We start from the raw sequence: 18,357 nt of genomic DNA on the forward strand, positions 1-18,357 counted from the left end.
CCTCACCGTGTGACCCCCGAGAGGGACCAGCTTCCTCATGGCCTCCACACCCACACCCCAGCCCACCTCTGTCACCTCCCGGGGGGCCCGGGGGCCGCCCCCAGCCGCCGCCGGCAGCGGCCCCGCTGTCCCCGCGTGTCCCAGGTGAAGGGGCGGCTCCAGCTCGTCCCTCCCTCCCTTCCTCCCTCCCTCGGCGCCTTCCCCGCGCCCGTCACTGGGGATTAGCGCAGGGACAGCCCCGGGCTTGGCCACAGGCACAGGGGACAGGGCCACCCGGCACCTCGCCTGGATGTAGGAGGCCCGGCCGAGCGGCGAGGAGCGAGGGTGACACCGCCCATCCCTGCGCTGGGCGAGCACGGGGAGCCCCCGCGCCCCCCCAGCCTCCGGGGGCACCATGAAGGACCGGCTGGAGCAGCTCAAGGCGGTGAGGGACCCCAGGGGGGGCAGGGCACAGGGGACACCCCCAGGGGGACCCTCAGGAAAAGGGTGGCACCGGGATGGGGGTCCCCGAGACCCCACCCCATGGTGGGCAGGGGCATCGCGGGGAGAGGGGACCCCAAAAACCGGGTCTGGGGTGGCTGGGGACGTCACGGGGTGGATGTCACTGAAAGGCCACCCCACGGTGTATGGGGGTGTCACGGGGATGGGGGGAGCTCAGGCCCCATCCCATGGTGGGCTGGGGTCTCAGGGACACCCCAGTCCATGGTGGGTGGGTGGGGACACCACGGGGGGGTGGCACCGAGACCCCACCCTGGTGTGCGTGGGTTGTCACGGGGGTCACCCTACAGCAGATGGGGGACCCTGAGCCTGCCTCCAACGGGGGTCTCAGCTGGGAGGGACTGGGGTGCCATCCCTGCGAGGTTTGGGGGCACAGTGGGTGTTTTGGGGTGACGTGACCCCCCTAGCCTTGTCCTGTCCCCCCACGCTATGGGGCGCACCCCCTGGCCTGTCGGGGGTGTCCATCCCGCGGGGATGGCGGTGGATTTGGGGTGCCCACACCCCACTGTGCCCCCCACAGTTCCCCACCGTGCACCCCACACGTCCCCGTGTTCCCGCCACCATTGCCGCTTCCTTCTCCCTTTTCCCGCTCCGCCTGGGGCCCCACTTCCCCCCGGGCCCTCCTGGGGGCTCCCCCTGCTCCCCAAGAACCATGGGGGTCCCAGCAGGCCCCCAGCTCCCGGCCGGGCCCCTGGGCATGGCAGGGAGGCTTGGCAGGGATTTACCGGGATTATGGAGCCAGCAGATAAAGCCTTCGGGGGGAGTGAAGGGATTAATTTTATTTTTACTCCAGCAGCAGGAGGAGGGGGGTGGGAGGTCCCAGCCTGGGGTCTGTCCCCGTCTCCAGGACACCCCAACAACAGCCCCGGGGTGCTGGTGGAGCTGAGGGGGCGAGGGGAGGCAGAAGGGCTGAGGCTGAGTTTTGGGAAGGGCTGGATTTGGGAGCACATGGGTGGGGGCCTGGGCACCACACCAGGGTGAGGGGCAGCAGCCACCTTCGTGCCCCCCAGGGCTGCCCCAGAGCTGCCATGGGGCCACGGTTTGGGACATAAACCCCATGCCATCGTCCTGTCCCCATGCCATCGCTGTCCTCGTTCCCTCCCTCTGGCCGAGCGCAGCAATCCCTTAATTCCCAGCCACGTGTGGCCAGATGTGAGCTGGCCTCGCCCCTCCCGCTCTCCCCCGCTGCAGATGTCCCCCCCTGTGCCACCACAACCCATGGCTGCTCCCCCCGTGTCCCTGTCACCCCCGTGGGGGCATCTGGGGGCGCTGGCAGGGCACGGGGTCCCCCCTGAGTGCCATGTCCCTACAGAAGCAGGATGCAGACGACGAGGAGGAGCTGGAGATCGCTGTGGACAACACGGCCTTCATGGATGAGTTCTTCTCGGAGGTGAGGGAGGGCTGGGAGCGGGGCTGGGGGGTGTAGGGCTGCCTCCTAACCCCCCAAAATCCTCCCGGGTGTGCCCAGATTGAGGAGACCCGGCAGAACATCGACAAGATCTCGGAGAACGTGGAGGAAGCCAAGAAGCTCTACAGCATCATCCTCTCAGCCCCCATCCCAGAGCAGAGTGAGTGCTGTCACAGTGTCCCCACGGCCTCCCCTGGCCATGGGGACCCTCCCTGGGGACACTCCCACGGTGGCTCACACCCATGATCCCGCAGAGACCAAAGATGACCTGGAGCAGCTGACGACAGACATCAAGAAAATGGCCAACAGCGTCCGTAACAAGCTGAAGAGTGAGTGGCCCTGTCCCCACCGCTGTGTCACACGTGTCCCTGTCCCCCTGGCACTCTGGGACCATGGGGGCTGGCAGTGGGAAAGGTTCCTGGTGGGCTGAGGTCTGTGTCTCTCCAGGCATGGAGAGGAACATCGAGCAGGACGAGGCACGATCCTCCGCTGACCTCCGGATACGCAAGTCCCAGGTGAGCTCCAGCCCACAGCCAGTGTCCCCGGGTCCCACCCTGCTGTCCCCCACGGGCTGGGGACGTGGCATATCCAGGGGTCCCCAACAGCACTCAGTGATCCCAGGCTTTGTGTCCCTCTGCCCTGTCCCCAACCCTCTGTCCTGTCCCCAACCCTCTGTCCTGTCGCTCTGTGCTGGGACATGCCACGTCCAGGGTCCCCTGGGTCTCATGCCACTGTCCCCACTCCCAGCGCGTTTTCCTGTCCATCCTGGGACCAGGAACACACCATGCCCGGAGTGTCATTGATGTGACTTCCCATCCCCACCCCCAGCCCCTCATCTTGTCCCCTGGGCAGCGTGTCCTCACTCTGTCCTCACTCCTGTCCCCTGTGAGTCATATCCATGGGGATATGCCATGCCTGGGGTGTTCCATATCCCTGTCCCCAGGACCAGGTCCAGTCCCTCAGTGTCACACCGTGCCCTGGGTGTCCCTGTCCCCACCCTCACGCCCCTGTCCCTGTCCCCAGCACTCGGTGCTGTCCCGCAAGTTCGTGGATGTCATGACCAAGTACAACGAGGCGCAGGTGGATTTCCGGGAGCGGAGCAAGGGCCGGATCCAGCGCCAGCTGGAAATCAGTGAGCGACCCCGGCATCCACCCCCACCTCCTCCTAGAGTGGGAGGAGCCAAACCACACAGGCCCCTCCCATTTGACCAAGTTTAGTCAAGTGGGAGGAGCCAGACAATACAGACCCCACCCCCTATTTCCCACCTCTCCCCACGTGCCCGCAGCCGGCAAGAACACGACGGACGAGGAGCTGGAGGAGATGCTGGAGAGTGGGAACCCCTCCATCTTCACCTCGGGGGTGAGCCCTGACGTGGGGGACACCGGGGGACATGGGGGTGTGTCCCAGGGCCAGGCCTCCCCGCTGACGTGTCCCTGTCCCTGTCCCTGCAGATCATGGACTCGCAGATCTCGAAGCAGGCGCTGAGCGAGATCGAGGGGCGGCACAAGGACATCGTGCGCCTGGAGAGCAGCATCAAGGAGCTCCACGACATGTTCGTGGACATCGCCATGCTGGTGGAGAACCAGGTACGGGGACACGCAGGGGCCTGGCCATGGGGACACAGGGACACGCAGGGCCCTGGCCACCGGGACATGGGGACATGCAGTGATCCAGCCATGGGGACACAGGGACACACAGGGACCTGGCCACGGGGACAGGCAGGGACCTGGGTATGGGGACACAGGGACGGCAGGGACCTGGGTATAGGGACACAGGGACATGCAGTGACCCGGCCATGAGGACACAGGGACACGCAGGGACCTGGCCATGGGGACTCAGGGACACGCAGGGACCTGGCCACAGGGACATAGGGACATGCAGCAGCCCGGCCGTGGGGACACTGGGACAAGTGGAGACCTGGCCACGAGAACACAGGGACAGGCAGGGACCTGGCCATAGGGACACAGGGACACGCAGTGACCCGAGCGTGGGGACACGGGGATAAGTGGAGACCTGGGCATGGGGACATGGGGACAGACAGGGACCTGGGTATGGGGACACAGAGATAAGCAGGGACCCGTGGGCAGTGTGAACAGGGACCTGAGCATGGGGACAAGCAGGAACCTGGCAATGGGGTCACAGGGATGACCCCGTTGTGTATGGGGATGTGGACGTGAGCCATGAGGGGTTTGGGCACAGGGTCACAGGGATGAGAAGGGATCCACGTATGGGGACACACAGGGACCTGTGCACAGGGTGACCAGGGACAAGCAGGGACCCGAGTTGGGGGGTCACAGGGACCTGCACAGGACCATGGAGTGGCCCAGGGACCTGCACAGGGGGTCCAGGCGTGGAGCAATATAGGCTGGGGTGTGACCACTGCACGTGTTCCCATGGAGCCACCCACCACCCCGTGGTGGCCTGGAGGGGACACAGCAGTGTCCCCCAGCCTGCGGTGGTGCTGTCCCCTCTCTCAGCCCCTCTCTGTCCCCCATGCCATGCGAGGAGCCGCTGTGTGCCCCGGGGATGGGTGAGTACCTGTGTGTGTGGGTGTGCCACATGCTGTGGGGCTGTGTCACCGTGTCCCCACCGTGTCACCTGTCCCTTCTCCCCCAGGGTGGGCTGCTGGATAACGCAGAGCTGAGCATGTGGAGCAGAGCACAGAGATGATCCCATGCCAGGTGGGTGGGTGCTAGCACCCCGGGGTGCTCTCAGTGTCCCCCCTCTCTCTGTGTCCCCCGGGTGCTCCGTAGGGAGCCATGATCGACCGCATAGAGAACAACATGGACCAATCCGTGGGATTCGTGGAACGGGCCGTGGCTGACACCAAAAAGGCTGTGAAGTACCAAAGTGAGGCCAGGAGGGTGAGACAGACCGACAGCCCCTTGGTCCCCTGCATAGCCCCCAATGTCCCCTCTGTAGCCCCCAGCATCCCTGAGGTACCCCCACTGTTGTCCCCTCTGACCCTCGTTGTGCCTTCACATCCCAGCGTTCCCAGCATCCCCCATATCCTCCAGCAGCCCTGAGACCCCTTTATTTCCCTCAGTCACCTCCTATCCCCCAGCTGACCCCAAGAACACCCACCTGCCCCCAGTGACTCCATGGGGGGCTGGCAACTCTGTCCCTCTCTGTCCCACTTCCCCCCTGAGCCCCCTCCCACCCTCAGGTGTGATGAGCTGGTGAGGACTCAGCCCCTCCGGCCCCATCCCCAGGGCTCTGCAGCACCTCGGTGCCCCCGTGTCCCCCCACATGGGACAGGTGTCACCACCCCCAACTTGCCCCTGTTCCCCCAGAAGCTGCTGGCTTTGGTGGCAGTGGCCGTGCTCTTGCTGGGGACAGTTGCCCTCATCATTGGACTCTCGGTGGGGCTGAACACGAAATAGCCCCTGGGGCGGGGGTCTGTAAGTGTTGGGGGGCAGGGGACCCCCACTGCGGGGACACAGAGCCCTGGGGGATCCCAGTGCCATCTCCTGCTTTGGGAGCTCCAGGGATTTGGGATTTGGGGCTGGGGGCGCTGCCTTCTGGCTTTGGTGATCTCGGGTCTGCGGTGCTGGGGGTGTTCTGTGGGGCTCTGCAATATCTGGGGTCTCTGGTGCTCTGGGGTCTGTGATTTTGGGGTCTGCAGTGCTCAGGTGTCTGTGATGCTCAGGGATCTCTGGTGGCCAGGGCTCTGTGCTGTTCGGGGTCTGCAGTGCTTGAGGGTCTGTGTTCTTTGGGGGTCCCTGTTGCTTCAGGCTCTGGATTTTGTCTCTTCCCTGCCATCCCCGCTCCCTCCTTCCTGCCGCAGTTCCCGTTCCCTTTCCTCCAGCTCCCCTTTCCCTCCTCCAGACGCTCCCGACGCTCCCAGCGATGTCACCTCCCGGCGGGATCCTCCCCGGCTCTGATCCTGGACCCCTCCTCTCCCTGCTCCTCCCGGACCCGCTGCTCCCAGCCCTCCGTGTCCCGGTTCCCGCCGCCGGCTCCAGCACCGCCGCCTTTCCCGCCCGTCCCGCCCGTCCTGCTTTCCCTGGGATCTGCCCCTCATGTCCCCACGGAAGGGGACAGGATTCCGTCCGTGGGGACGCGGCGAGGGGTGACAAGGACACAAATCCGAGAGCCGGACGCTCACCCGCGCGGGCATCCCGGTGGAATGAGGGCGGGGATAGGGACAGGACACGGGGTTTGGTGGCACCAGTGTGGTTTGTTGTCACCGCGCTGTGACAGACGGAGCTGTCCCCGCCCCCTCTTGGCTTTGATGTTTGGCGGGAGGATGTGTTATCACGGATATTAAACTCCCGCTGTAATAAAATCCCGCCGATCCCGCCCTGCGCCTCCTCTCCGTGCTGGCACCGGGAGCACCCAAAGCCCGGCCCGGCTCAGCTCCCGGTGCCCGGGGACCTGGGGGCTGCACCGGCCCCGCTTCCCGGTGCTGTAGGGCACGAGAAGGAAGCGCGGGGCTGGGGACACGCCCAGCTCCGAGCCCTGGCCACACTGTCCCCCCCCACCAAGTTTTTGGGTAAGTCGTGGTGATTGGTCACCTGTCCCAGGGCACGCTGGCACTGTCACCTCCCTGTGCCACACAGAACCAGCTCACACCTGCCCTGCCACCTTACCTGCACCCTCCTCAGCCTGTCCTTGTCCCTTGCCCTGTCTCTGTCCTTTCTGCCCCCTCCCCAGCCCCATCCTTATGCCCTGTCCCCCTCCCCATGCCGTTCCCTGTCCCCTCCCCAGCCGTGTCCCTGCCTCACATTCCCTGTGTCCCCGAGCAGAAGAAGATCATGATCATGTTGTGCTGCATCATCCTCGCCATCATCCTGGCATCCAGCATCGGGAGCATCTTCGCCTGAGCCCCCCACCCGCTGCCCTCCAGGTGACAGGGACGGGGCTGGGGGTGGCACGGGGGGTCCCTGGCACACCCCAATCCCAGGGAGTGGGTTTGGGCCTCACCAGGGTTGGATTCACCTGGGGATGCACTGGGAACCATGTCCCCTTCCTGAGTGTCACCTCACCCTCCTCCCTGTCACAGGTGGCCTTTCCCCCTCCTGGCCCCCTGCCCGGATGATCCACGGGAGAGACCCCGGCCCAGCCCCGATCCCGGAGGACATCCCACGTGTCCCTGGAGGAGTGGAGCCCCCACTGCGCCCCCTGCTGCCCTCCCACACCCCCCTCCTCCTGCTCCTCCTCTCGGGTGACAGTCGGTGGCCGCTGTGACAAGCAGCCCCTCCTGGTGGCACGGAGCGGCCGGAGGGGCCGTGTCCCTCGCGGGGGGGGACACAGGGCTCTGCCTTGCCGGGGCGGCCGGAGGAGCCTCTCCCTGTGCTTGGAGCTCCTTGGATGTGCAGCCACCCACGCTGGAGCCTTCCTCCTCAATAAAGAGCTCACCCACACTCTGCCTCCCGGCTCTGACCTGATCCATGGGTCCCTCAGGATGCTCCCAGCCCTAAAATCCATTTCAGGATAGAGAGCCTCGTCCTCCAAACTGCAATCCATGGATCCCCCAAACAACTCCACACTTCCAGCTCCAAACCCCACCTTGGGATAAAGATCCTCATCCTCCAAACCCTGATCCATGGGTGCCTCAGGATGCTCCCAGCCCTAAAATCCACTTCAGGATTGAGCCTCATCCTTCAAACCCCAATCCATTTATCCCCCAGCTCCGTGCTTCCAGCTCCAAACCCTGATCCATGGGTCCCTCAGGATGCTCCCAGCCCTAAAATCCACTTCAAGATAAAGATCCACCTACCCCAAACCCTGATCCATGGGTCTCCCAGGATGCTCCCAGCCCTAAAATCCACTTTTCAGGCAAGAGAGCCATGTTGTTCAAACCCCAATGCATTTATCCCCCAGCCCCTGCGTTCCCAGCTCCAAAACCCACTCCAGGCTCTTGTGGAAACGTTTAATCCCAAAAGGAATCCCATCCAGCCCCTCCTCACACCCTGTGCTTCAGGAAAAACTTGCCCCAGTAGCGTCCCTTGAGCTTCAGGTCGTAGGGGCTCAGGTACTTCCTCATGCCCAGCATGTTGGAGGTCACCACCCGCTCGAAAGTCCAGGGGTTTTGGTTGTCCAGCCTCCTCTGCTCCTCCTCCCGCCGCATCTCCTGGAGGCTCTCCCGGCTGACTGCCACGGCCGGGAAGGGCAATTTCTGCGCCACGCGGTCGAGGAAGGGCCGCACCTCCCCGAACTCGCAGCGCCCGCCCACTTCCACCACCAGCCGGCCGCTCTTCACCGCCGTCACGTAGCGGTCGACGGGGCCCTTCCCGCCGCCCATGCGGTGCCCCAGGCTCTTCTTCGTCACCGACTTGTAAGGGGCGGGCACTCGCCACACGGCGAACATGGATTTGGGGTCGATGCTGCGCCCGATGGTCAGGCGGATCATCTCGAAGTGGCCCCAGTGCAGGTACCCCCCGCCCAAAGCCTGTGGGGGGACACGGTGCGACAGCTCAGCGACACGCAATCCCGGCCTCTGGAACGCACCCCCGCTCCGTTCCGTGCCTGTTCCCGCTCACCAGGATCCCGTACTGCCCCTGCGTGAAGTCGGTGGCCACCTGGGACGGGCCGCGGATGTCACGGAGCCGCCGCGGCTCCCGCAGGACCTTGGGCACCGCCGGCACCTTGTCTACGAACTTCAGCTTCGGCTTCTCGGGAATGGTGATCCCTGCCGGGGAACACCGGGATCAGCATCCCCGGGATCTCCGGGAACACACCAGGGAGTGCCCCCGCCCCCTGTGCGGGATCTCCCGCCGTCCGTCCCCCTCACCGCTGTAATCCGGGGGCAGCCTCCACTTCTTCAGCCCCGCCCGGGGAACCGCGACGCCGCCGGGACCTGCGGGACAGAGGGGGGGGTCTCGGGCAGGGGCAGGAGGAGAGGGGGAACCCTGAGGGGCCTCCCCTTCCCGCTCTCAGGCCACCACAGCCCAGCCGGGAGTGCCACCAAGCCCTCGGTACCTCCCCGGTGTCAGCCCTTCCACGTCCCGCCTGAGCCCCCCCGCCAGCCTCAGGCGCCCAGGAAGGTCCCCCCGGCCTCTGAACCCCCTACAAGGCACGGGCGGCCCCTCGGAGCGCGGCCAAGCCCCTCTGACCTCCCCCGGCCCGGAGCAGCCCCGGGAGCCGCCATCGCCACATCGCCGGGACACGCCGGAAGTGCCGCAAGGGCGCCGCCATTGGTCCGTCCTCAAACACGCCCCGCCCGGGGTCCGGCCGGGAAACGCGGCGGGAACATCAGTTCCGCATGGAAACGCGGCGCATCCCGTTCGCAGCCCCGTACCGGGCTGGGGTCACCGGCGGGCGACTCCCCCGAGGGTCCCGAGGGAGGTGCTGGAAGTGGCCTGGATGTGCTCCCAGCCTTTGTGCTGGGCTGGTGTGCTGGGTTTATGGGGATAGGTTTCATACTCTTCCCAGCAAACGGCGCTGGGTTTGGATTCGGGATGGGCGATCTGCGGCCGTGACGTCACAAAAGGGGTGAGCGCTGGGGCGAGGCGTGGCTGTGATGTCACACAGGTGCCCCCCCCCGCAGCACTGTGACATCAGCACGGTGTCTCCACAGGACACGTGCCACCACCCCTGGCTCCCAGTGCGGCCACGATGGGACACGGATGAAGCCATGAGTTTCCTGCTCCCCTCGCTCGTCCTGCTGGTGGCCAGTACGGCCGTCCTGCTGGCCGCCCGCATTTGGAAGGCGCGGAAGCGCCTCGGGAGCCGGGCCGGGGCGTCGCGGTGCTGCCGAGCGGCCCCGGGGGCTCCCGGTTCCCCCCGGGCTGAGGAGCCCCCTGCGCACGGCCCGGCTGCCCCGCAGAGCCCCCTGTACATCCCCTGCGGCTGCGGCCCCTGCTGCACCCCCTGCGCGACAGCGGCGCGGGAGCTGCAGGACCTGGTGACGCCGCTGTGGCCCGAGGTGTCCTTCCCGCGGGACGCGGAGATGTGGCAGCTGTCGTGGGAGGATCTGGAGCAGCTGCTGGAGCAAGGCCGCCTGCCCTGCTGCGCCTCCTGCAGCTCCTCCGGGAGCCTCCATCCTTCCCACGGCCCGGCTGGAGAAGGCGCCGTGGACACATCGGGCTGCTCCCTCACAGCCGCGGGCATGAGGAGCAGCCGCTCGGCCCTGAGGATGCACGTGGCCAGGAAGAGCCTGGAAGTGAAGCTGAGAGCGCAGCCCCCGGCAGTGCGGCGGTCCCAGGAGCGGCTGGGGCAGAGCGAAGCGTCATCCCCTTCCTCCGAGAGCCTGCCCGGCTCCGAGAGCCCCGGCGGGAGCTGCCAGAGCCCGGACGCCGAGGAGGCCTCGGACAGGTCCTGCAGCTCGGCCGGCTCCGCGGACATCAGCGGGGCCCGCTCGGCCCTGAGGATGCACGTGGCCAAGAAGAGCCTGGAAGTGAAGCTGGGAGCGCGGCCTGCCCCCGTGAGGAGCTCCCAGCGGCGGGCGGCACAGCAGGAAGCGGCCCGGCGGCCCTGGAGCCCGGCCCGCAGCGCTGCAGGGCGGCCCAGCCGCTCCGAGTCGGAGAAGATCCTCCAGAGGCAACGGGAGCTGGAGTTCCCCCACCTCCTGGGGGCTCCTACAGGCAGGATAAGGCCCCTGCTGGCAGCTCAGATGTTCCTGAGGATGCTCTGTTATAAATAAATCCGCATTTCCCCACAACACCGAGTTTGGGATGGGGTGGGGTGTAGGCCCACACAGTTTGTGATGACTGTGAGTGGGGCTGGGCCCAGCCTCATCCCCAATGGCACAGCTGTGAGCAGCACTGACTGCCATGAGCCAGGGAGTGCCCAAGGCACTGAGCAACCACAAAGGGAGCAGCGGGCACACAGGTGCAGGGCATCAACAGGAGAGGATAAAAGGCTGGGCTAAGGAACAGGGAGGGCAGATACCTGCAGCCTTCTGAGGTGAGAGGTGTTGCTCTGTGTGGGTTGAAGCCCGCTGAAATTGTGTGGTATACTTTGTGTGGCCATCTCACTGTCACAAGAGGGTTCCTTCCTTCCCAGTAGCTGGCTTTGGATTCAGAATGGGAATGCTTAGGATCACACATGGGTGCTTTGGCTGCTGCTGAGCAGGCCTTGCTCTCCTCACAGAGTTTCCTGCTGGGGAAGGTGGGAAGAGTGTCCAGGATCAAATCCCTGGGGGACTCTGGAAACAAGCCCCAGGTGGGTGCAAGGGGCAGACCTGTCCCACCCAGCTTGCCCTGTGGCCAGCACCCTCCTCCCAGCTGTTAAAGCCATTGCTGGGGCTGGTTTTCCATCCCCGTTCCCACAGAGGATCCCAGGGGAATGCGCTTTGTGCTGTTCCTTGCAGCCCTGGCCCTGCATGGGGTGCTCTGGGTGAGAGGGTGTTTGGGGGGACCTGGCTGCCCTCCCTAGAGAGAAGGATCATGGGGGTCCCCAAATCCCTGTCCCATCCCTACACGTGCTCGCAGTGCCAGGCTCTGTCACCAGTGGCCACATGTGGCTCTCAGTGCTGGCTGCTGTCCTGGGGTCTGTGCTGGCAGGGATGGGACAGGGATGGTGACACCACCTGGAGCTGGGGACCACCCTGCAGGTGAGGAATGGGGACACCGTGTGTGTTCCTGATGGGTGTAGGGTGACAGTGAGGGGACCCTCTCAGCCCTGTCACCCTGCTCTGAGCTGGGTGACACCCCCAGCCCCAATTCCACTTCTTGCCACAGCATCCAGCACAGGAATGTCCTGCACTTGGCCAGAGGGCCCCTGGCTGTGGCAGCAGGCCCTTCTCCCTGCCTGTGGAATGTTCCTGCTCCAGGGAAATGGGGTTCCCTCCCAGAGCCCCGGATTCCTCTCAGGATCCCCAGCTCTGAGCCTCCCTGTGACCCCCATGGTGGGATCTCTCCATGAGGGATTGCAAGCAGGTGGTGTGGTGTTGTCCGGATCAGGATGGGGTACAGGGGTGTCCCCCATCAATTTGGGGGTGCAGGGTGCTATCGTGTGTCCCTCTCATTCCCAGGGTGTTCATTATTCCCTGATTTCAGGTTTAATCCTCTGCCTGGAGCACTTGGCTCCTTCTCTGCGGGGCTGGATGCCCTAAAAATGGGGAATGAAGACAGCTTGGGGGGAAAGTGTATGGGATCAGAGTGGGGGGACCCCTTCTACTCCTCCACTCCTGCAACAGCGGTTCGGGACATTCAGGCCCACCCCTTCTTGGGGAAGGAGATGCAGGGAAATCAGGAAATCACGCCTGGGCAGTGCCCAGCTCCGTCCTGGTGCCGCCCCTGCCCCCGCCCGTGCCCCCGCTCTGCGGGGAGGAGCCGCAGGAGCCTAATGGCCCTTGATGGATTTTTCTTCCAGGAATTCGCTGCGGGGTGGTTTTGATTTTCTTTTTATTTTTTTTTCTCTCTCTTTTTTTTCCTCCCTTTTAAATTTTTTTCCCCTTTCTGCGCTCCTGTAAACACGACGTGGAGCTGGAATGAGGGGGGGGACACGCAGCTTGCGGGGGGCTTTCGGGAGAGGGCTGGCACCCCGATTTCCTTAACTCCCTTGAGTGAGGGTTTGGGATGAGCAGCTCTTCCCCGCGGGGGGGATACGGTGTCCTGGAGCCCTGCCCGGAATGCGGGGGCAACACTGGGAATTGCCCCATAGAGCCTGGGGACCCCACGGAGCATCTTCCCGCCCCACGGAGCCCCACTTCCCGCCCCTCCCGGGGTTTTGGGGGGCTGTCCTCTCCATCCCCCCGTGTCCCCCCGTGTCCCCCGTGGGCTGGGCGGTGCCCCGGGGGGGGATGCCGCAGCCGCTGACGTCACGGTGCTCAGCCAATGGGCGCGGGCTGTGGCGGGGTGGGACGGGGGCGGCCCCGGTGGGGACCGGGACTGCTCCGGGGGGTCCCGGTGCCCCCCGCTCTCCTCATGCAGGGCATGGGGAGCCTCCGGCTGGGCAGCCGCGCCGTCATGTACACGGCCGAGACCCTGCCCAAGGGCAAGAACCGCGTCATGGGGGTGAGTTTAGGGGGGTCGGGGGGAGAAACGCTTGGAAAATCCTCCCTCGGCCCCTTCCCGGGGGATTCCCGGGATCCCTCGGGGGGTGCTTGTCTCTGGAGAGGCGCTGGGATTAAGGCATCCCCCATCTCCAGGGTGGCTCTGTGGGCAGGGGGGTTGAGTTGACCCCATTCCCACCCACCCCGCTCTTCCAGACCATCCAGATTATGATGGGATTCCTGCACATCGGCTTCGGGATCGTCCTGACCACGCTCACCAATGTCTACACCTCTGTCTTCGTCATCGGAGAGATCCCTTTCCTGGGCGGCGTGTCGGTGCGTGCCAGGGGGCTGGCAAGGGATTCCCACCGGGAAAAGAATGCCTGGGGGGGTGGGATGCCCACCGGGAAGGGAATCTCACCCGGGAACAATGCCCACAAGGAAGGGAATCCTGATGGGGGGATGGCAGCAGGTGGGACACCCGTTGGAAGGGATGCCCACCGGGAATGATGCACCTGCGGCTCCCGAGGCTTCGGCAGCTGGAGAACAAGGGCAGGGGGGTCACTGTGTCCCCTGTGCCCCGTTAGTGCCACCTGTGGGCAAGTTTGGGGTGCCCGGGGTGCCCTCAGGGCCAGCTGAGCCCCGTCTCTCCTGCTGCAGTTCATCATCTCGGGGTGCCTCTCCATTGGCGCCGAGAAGAGCCCCACGGAATGCGCGGTGAGTTTTCCCGGGAGCACACCGGGAGTGATCCCATGGGGTGGGTGGAGTGTCCCTCTGGGGTTTTAGGGGGATCTGCCACCCCTCCAAACCCCCTGGGTGCCCACAGGTGAAGGGCAGCCAGACCATGAACGTCATCAGTGCCATCTTTGCCCTGCTGGGAATCGTGGCCTTCATCGTGGACCTCAACCTCAACGGGCTCTACCGCTCCAGCCTCAACTCCTGCAGCTATCTCATCCTGGTAAAATCCCACTTGCCACAATTCCTGCCCCTGGGAATCCCCCTGGGACCTTTTCTCCAGCCCTCCAGGGGTGTGGTGTCCTTTCCCAAATCCCTGTTGGGGTGGCGGTTTCTCCTCTGCCGGCGCGACCTATTTTCAGCTGGTACCTCGGGAGATGAGTCACCCTGGAAGCATCCACGAGCCGTAAAAACGGCGGCATGGAGGGCTTGGAGCGAGACCTTGGAGCTGGGCATGCACAGGGAGGGGAAGGGGAAGCCACAGAATGCTGCCCTGTGTGGGATTCATCCTCCTGAGTGCTGCTGGGGATGGGGCGACTGATGGGGTTTTCCCCATCCTGGAGCTCGCAGGGAATGGGATTTCCATCGTGCTGCTCATCTTCACCATCCTGGAATTCTGCATCGCTGTGGCCACCGCCAACTTCTGGTGCCGGGCCACCCGCCTCAGCTCCAACGAGGTAAGATGAAGGGGTGCCAGGGACGGGTCCCAAAAGCTGCATCCCATGATCCCAGTGTTTCCCATAATCCCGGTGTTTCCCAGGCCATGCTGATCGTCCCCAGTGCCACCCGTGTGGATCTGGCCGTGCCGCCGGCGGAGCTGCCTCAGCCTCCCAGCTACAGCGAGGTGATCCAGGGAATAAGGGGTGGAATCAGCATTGGGATGGCTCCTGGGATGACAGTTTTCTCCCTGGGGAAACATCCCACCCCAATCCCCAGGGAGCACCCTGGAGCATCCATCCCTCTGCTCTGGGAATAGGGAAGAGATCCCAAACCCCCGTGGGTGGTGAGTCCCCCCAAATCCTGCCCCCTTCCCAAAACACCTGCTGGTCTCTTTGCAGCTGGCTGCTCCTGAAGTCTGACACGGAGGATGTTGGAATGGGATCCTGCCTCCATCGCTCCTAAATTCCAGGGCTACAGCATCCTCCTCCCACTGTGCTGCTGGCTGGGAAGTGCTGGTCCCCCCCAAAAAAGCCAGGGACACCCCCAAATTCCCTGCCCCTCTGCCCCGGGCCTGGTCTGAGGGGCTCCAATGCTGGCTGCTGTGGGAAGGGGCTTCTCCAAGGGGGGAAATCTTGGGCAATTCCTGCCTGTAAATCCCTGGTGGGATGCTGGGGTTCACTTGTGTTGGGGTTCAGGAATTCCTGGTGGTTTGGAGTGACCCCGATGTGTGCTGGGAGCCGGGCGGGTCACCAGAGCATCTACCTCGGCTCGTTCCCTGTTGGCTTCATCTTCTCTTGGGAATAAACGCTCTCTCCGGGCTTGTGTCTCCTGAATATGAGAATTTTCAGTGTGGGATCAACACTTCCCCCTCACAGAGCTGCTGCCCCTCAGGAAAGAGATCATCCTGCCTGATTTAGGGGTACTTGCTCTCTCTCCTGAGGGAATTCTGCCCCTCAAAACCCCTCTCCTGAGAGAATTCCATCTTCCTAAACCCTGGTAGCTTATTCTGAGGGAATTCTGTCCCCATAAACCCCTCAGTTCCTGCTCACTTGAGGGGATTCTGCCCCTCAAAGCCCCTCTCCCCAGGGAATTCTGCCCCTCAAGACCCCTCCCCTGAGACAATTCCATCCTCCTGAACCCCAGTACCTGATTCTGAGGGAATTCTATCCCCATACACCCCTCCGTTCCAGCTCACCTGAGGGGAATTCTGCCCCTCAAAACCCCTCTGCTGAGGGAATTCTCCTAAACCCTGGTAGCTTATTCTGAGGGAATTCTGTCCACATAAACCCCTCAGTACCTGCTCACCTGAGGGGATTCTGCCCCTCAAAGCCCCTCTCCTGGGGGGAATTCCATCCTCCTATATCCAGTACCTGATTCTAAGGGAAATCTACCCCCGTGAACCCTTCCGTTCCCGCTCACCTGAAGGAATTCTGTCCCTCTAATCCCCTCTCCTGCTGCAATTCCCCCCTCCAAACCAGGGTACCTTGTCTCCCGGGGGGAATTCTGCTCCCCAGACCCCCTCACCCCCCCCCGTTCCAGCTCGGTCCCGCTATATTTAGCGCGGCTGGAGCAGCCGGCGGCGGTGCCGGTGACGCCAGCACAGCGCATCCCAGCCCGGTCCTGCCGCCGCCACCGGAGAAGCTGCCCCGGGGCTGGAGCTGCTCCGGGAGGTGACACGGGGACACCGGTGTCGTGTGTTCCCTGCTCCCACCATCCTGGGAGGTGGGAATGGGGCTGAGGGGCGCTCCCGAGCCTTATCCGTGCGGCAGTTCCTAAAAAATTCTTTATTTTCAGGGCTCGGGGATCATTTTGAACAGGAGCAGGTTTGTCAGCTCCTGACAAGCTCATTTATGGCTCCACCCTTGATTGTCCAGCATCTGTGGGAATGCTGGTGGGTTTAATGAGGTGGGGATGAGCATCCAGCAGCATCGAGGTATTTAGGGAGCATCCCAAGTTCATGGAATGGAAAGGTGGAATGGAGGTGAGGAAAGAGATCCCAGTGCTGATTTTCCAAGGGATGGGAACATCTGGTGAGTTCCCAGTGCTCTGGGGAGGATCCTCTTAATTTCTGGGCACAGGATCCATCCCAAACTTCCCCTCCAGTGCCAGAGTGGGATCAGTGATCTCCTCCTTGAATGTTCCCTTAGGTTTTGGGGTGACTTCAGTGTTTTCCTTCTCTTTTCCACGCTCCCTCACAATGCTCCGGCTGCTCAGCCAACGCCTCATGGATTATTCACTCCCTGTCAGTTATTTCTGTTCCTGGCTCTGAAAAAATAATGAGCCTGATCAGTAGGAAAAGCCCCAGGGATTTGGGGAGCAGGATGAACAGGCTGCCTGTGCTCAGCCCGTGGCCACAGCCCATTACAGCCCCGGCTCCTCACCTGCGGCTCCGGAGCATCCCGACCTCTCCTGGCTCCACCGGGACCAGCACAAAGCCATTCCACCTCCCATCCAAGCTCTGTGGTGGTTTTCCTGGGAAGGAGGCTTCCTCCTCTTCCACCAGCATCAGGCTCTGTTTTCCTGGAGTATCCCAGTGTTTACATGTAGCTTTCCCAAAAAATGCTGGAAAAAGTGTTTAAGGCTCCATGGGAATGTGGGGGTTTCAAATATATTTTTATTTGTAGGTGAGAATTTGCAGATCTAGGGGGAGTGGAGACTTCCAGGAGCTGGGAATAGCAGGTGACAGGGACACCACAGAGGTTTTGTGTCCCTGCTGGTGGTGATCCCTAAGGAAAACCAAAACCCTTGGAGGAGCTGGAAAGGGGAACTGTGACATGGACTGACGTGTCCCAAAGGCTCTTCCCCTTGGGAAGAGGAGGATCCAGGGAGACCTTGGCAACTCTTCCAGCACCTAAAGGTGCCCCAAGAGAGCTGGAGAGGGACTTTAGGAGAGCCTGGAGTGCCAGGACAAGGGGGAATGGCTTCCCACTGCCATGGGGTGGGTTTAGATGGGATATTGGGAAGAAATTCTTCCCTGTGAAGGTGGTGGAATGTATTTCCCGGGGGAGCTCTGGCTGCCCCATCCCTGGAAGTGTTTAAGGTCCTATTCCAGGACTGCCAGTGGAAGTTGACGCTGGTGAAGCCTTGGAGAAGTTTTCTGGAACTTTTCTGCAGGCTCAGGAGTTCTTCTGGGAGTGAGCGGATCAAAGGCTGGAACGTCACGTGCAGGGGTTGATGGACACATCTGGGACAGGGTTTGGGAGCGATGTCACCGTGTCCCAAATGCCAGGTATGGATCACCCCAGCAGGCAGCAATGCCCCCCCAACCTCCTGCCTGCTCCCTGTTCCAGATTCCCTTATCCAGGAATGGACACTGGGATGTTTAAAGCCAAAACCCCTGAAACCTTTCCCAGAAAACATGACTTTCCTTCTGGAATCGGTATGGAAAGAGCCCTGTGGGAAGCAGAAACACCTGGAAGCAAAGCAAAATGTTGACTTTTGGTATTTTTATGGGGATATAAAGCTAGTCCCAGGAAGCAGCAAGTTTCTTTGGAGAGCTTTTCTCCATCGTAATCTATTTTCTTTGGAAAAAAACTCACAGATTTTGGGGTTGGAAAAAGAATTTTGGTTCCACCAGGCTCATAAATTTTGTCCTGTGCTGGTGGGAGGGAATTTGGGCGGGTCTTGTTGATCCCCCCTGAGCATCCAGTCAGGCTCCTGCCATCCAAAACTTGCCCTAGAAAATAGGAAAATGAACATTAAAATCCAAGGAATGTGTTTTATACATCCGAAAGCCAAAAATTCCTGCAGAGAAAAGGTTGGAAAGCTCCACCACCCGGCCCTGCTGCTCCCCTGCATCTGCTTCAAAGCTTCACCTCCTCTGGAATCTGCTTCCAAAACAAATCCTGACATCCTACCTTGGGCTCCTGCCATCCCCAGCTGGCCCTGGGTTTATTTAGGAATGGGGAAAGCGCTTTTTCCATGGATCACCCGCTTGGAAAGTGGGGTTTGGGGGGCTGAGGGCAGTCATGGCTGTTACTGGCTGCAAGGCTGGAACTTGAGGAATGCTGTAGGAATCTGGAAAGGCGGATTTGGGAGGAAATCCACCGTGCAGGGTGGTTTTGGCTGGGAATGTGAGCCGTGGATAATGGTGGAGGATACCCTGGCTGCCTAAAGGCTAAAGAGGGGATCCCAGAATTTCCACGGGGGCTCAAGTGTTCCTTCCTGGGGCTG

At 62.7% G+C, this 18,357-nt stretch overlaps 3 protein-coding genes across 5 annotated transcripts; 2 read left to right on the plus strand and 1 right to left on the minus strand.

The window, feature by feature from the left end:
* Positions 1-216: 216 nt before the first annotated feature.
* Positions 217-6,733, plus strand: STX3 (syntaxin 3). 3 transcript variants are annotated; one of them, XM_059474083.1, is made up of 11 exons: positions 217-424; positions 1,811-1,888; positions 1,967-2,066; positions 2,161-2,235; positions 2,354-2,421; positions 2,930-3,038; positions 3,193-3,266; positions 3,359-3,493; positions 4,661-4,771; positions 5,201-5,308; positions 5,736-5,905. In XM_059474083.1, the coding sequence occupies exons 1-10, from the start codon at positions 395-397 to the stop codon at positions 5,288-5,290; spliced, it is 870 nt and encodes a 289-aa protein (XP_059330066.1). In that variant the 5' UTR covers positions 217-394; the 3' UTR covers positions 5,291-5,308; positions 5,736-5,905. The 3 variants fall into 3 exon arrangements, with proteins under 3 accessions (XP_059330066.1, XP_059330067.1, XP_059330065.1); XM_059474084.1 differs by lacking the exons at positions 5,201-5,308; positions 5,736-5,905 and adding an exon at positions 6,656-6,733; XM_059474082.1 differs by lacking the exon at positions 5,201-5,308 and having other exon boundaries at positions 5,736-6,107.
* Positions 6,734-7,768: 1,035 nt separating this feature from the next.
* MRPL16 (mitochondrial ribosomal protein L16) lies at positions 7,769-9,070 on the minus strand. The gene is made up of 4 exons (XM_059474085.1): positions 8,966-9,070; positions 8,644-8,709; positions 8,393-8,541; positions 7,769-8,301 (listed from the first exon to the last, which is right to left on the minus strand). The coding sequence occupies exons 1-4, from the start codon at positions 9,045-9,047 to the stop codon at positions 7,816-7,818; spliced, it is 783 nt and encodes a 260-aa protein (XP_059330068.1). The 5' UTR covers positions 9,048-9,070; the 3' UTR covers positions 7,769-7,815.
* Positions 9,071-12,597: 3,527 nt separating this feature from the next.
* LOC132074944 (membrane-spanning 4-domains subfamily A member 12-like) lies at positions 12,598-14,997 on the plus strand. Its single transcript, XM_059475008.1, is given in 8 exon segments — positions 12,598-12,704; positions 12,706-12,811; positions 13,006-13,125; positions 13,450-13,506; positions 13,616-13,747; positions 14,088-14,201; positions 14,285-14,368; positions 14,583-14,997. Coding segments are annotated over 8 exon segments (741 nt in total). The 3' UTR covers positions 14,604-14,997.
* The last annotated feature ends 3,360 nt before the right edge of the window (positions 14,998-18,357 follow it).

The sequence above is a fragment of the Ammospiza nelsoni genome, chromosome 6 (genome assembly GCF_027579445.1).
Source record: "Ammospiza nelsoni isolate bAmmNel1 chromosome 6, bAmmNel1.pri, whole genome shotgun sequence".
Taxonomy (NCBI): Eukaryota; Metazoa; Chordata; class Aves; order Passeriformes; family Passerellidae; genus Ammospiza; species Ammospiza nelsoni.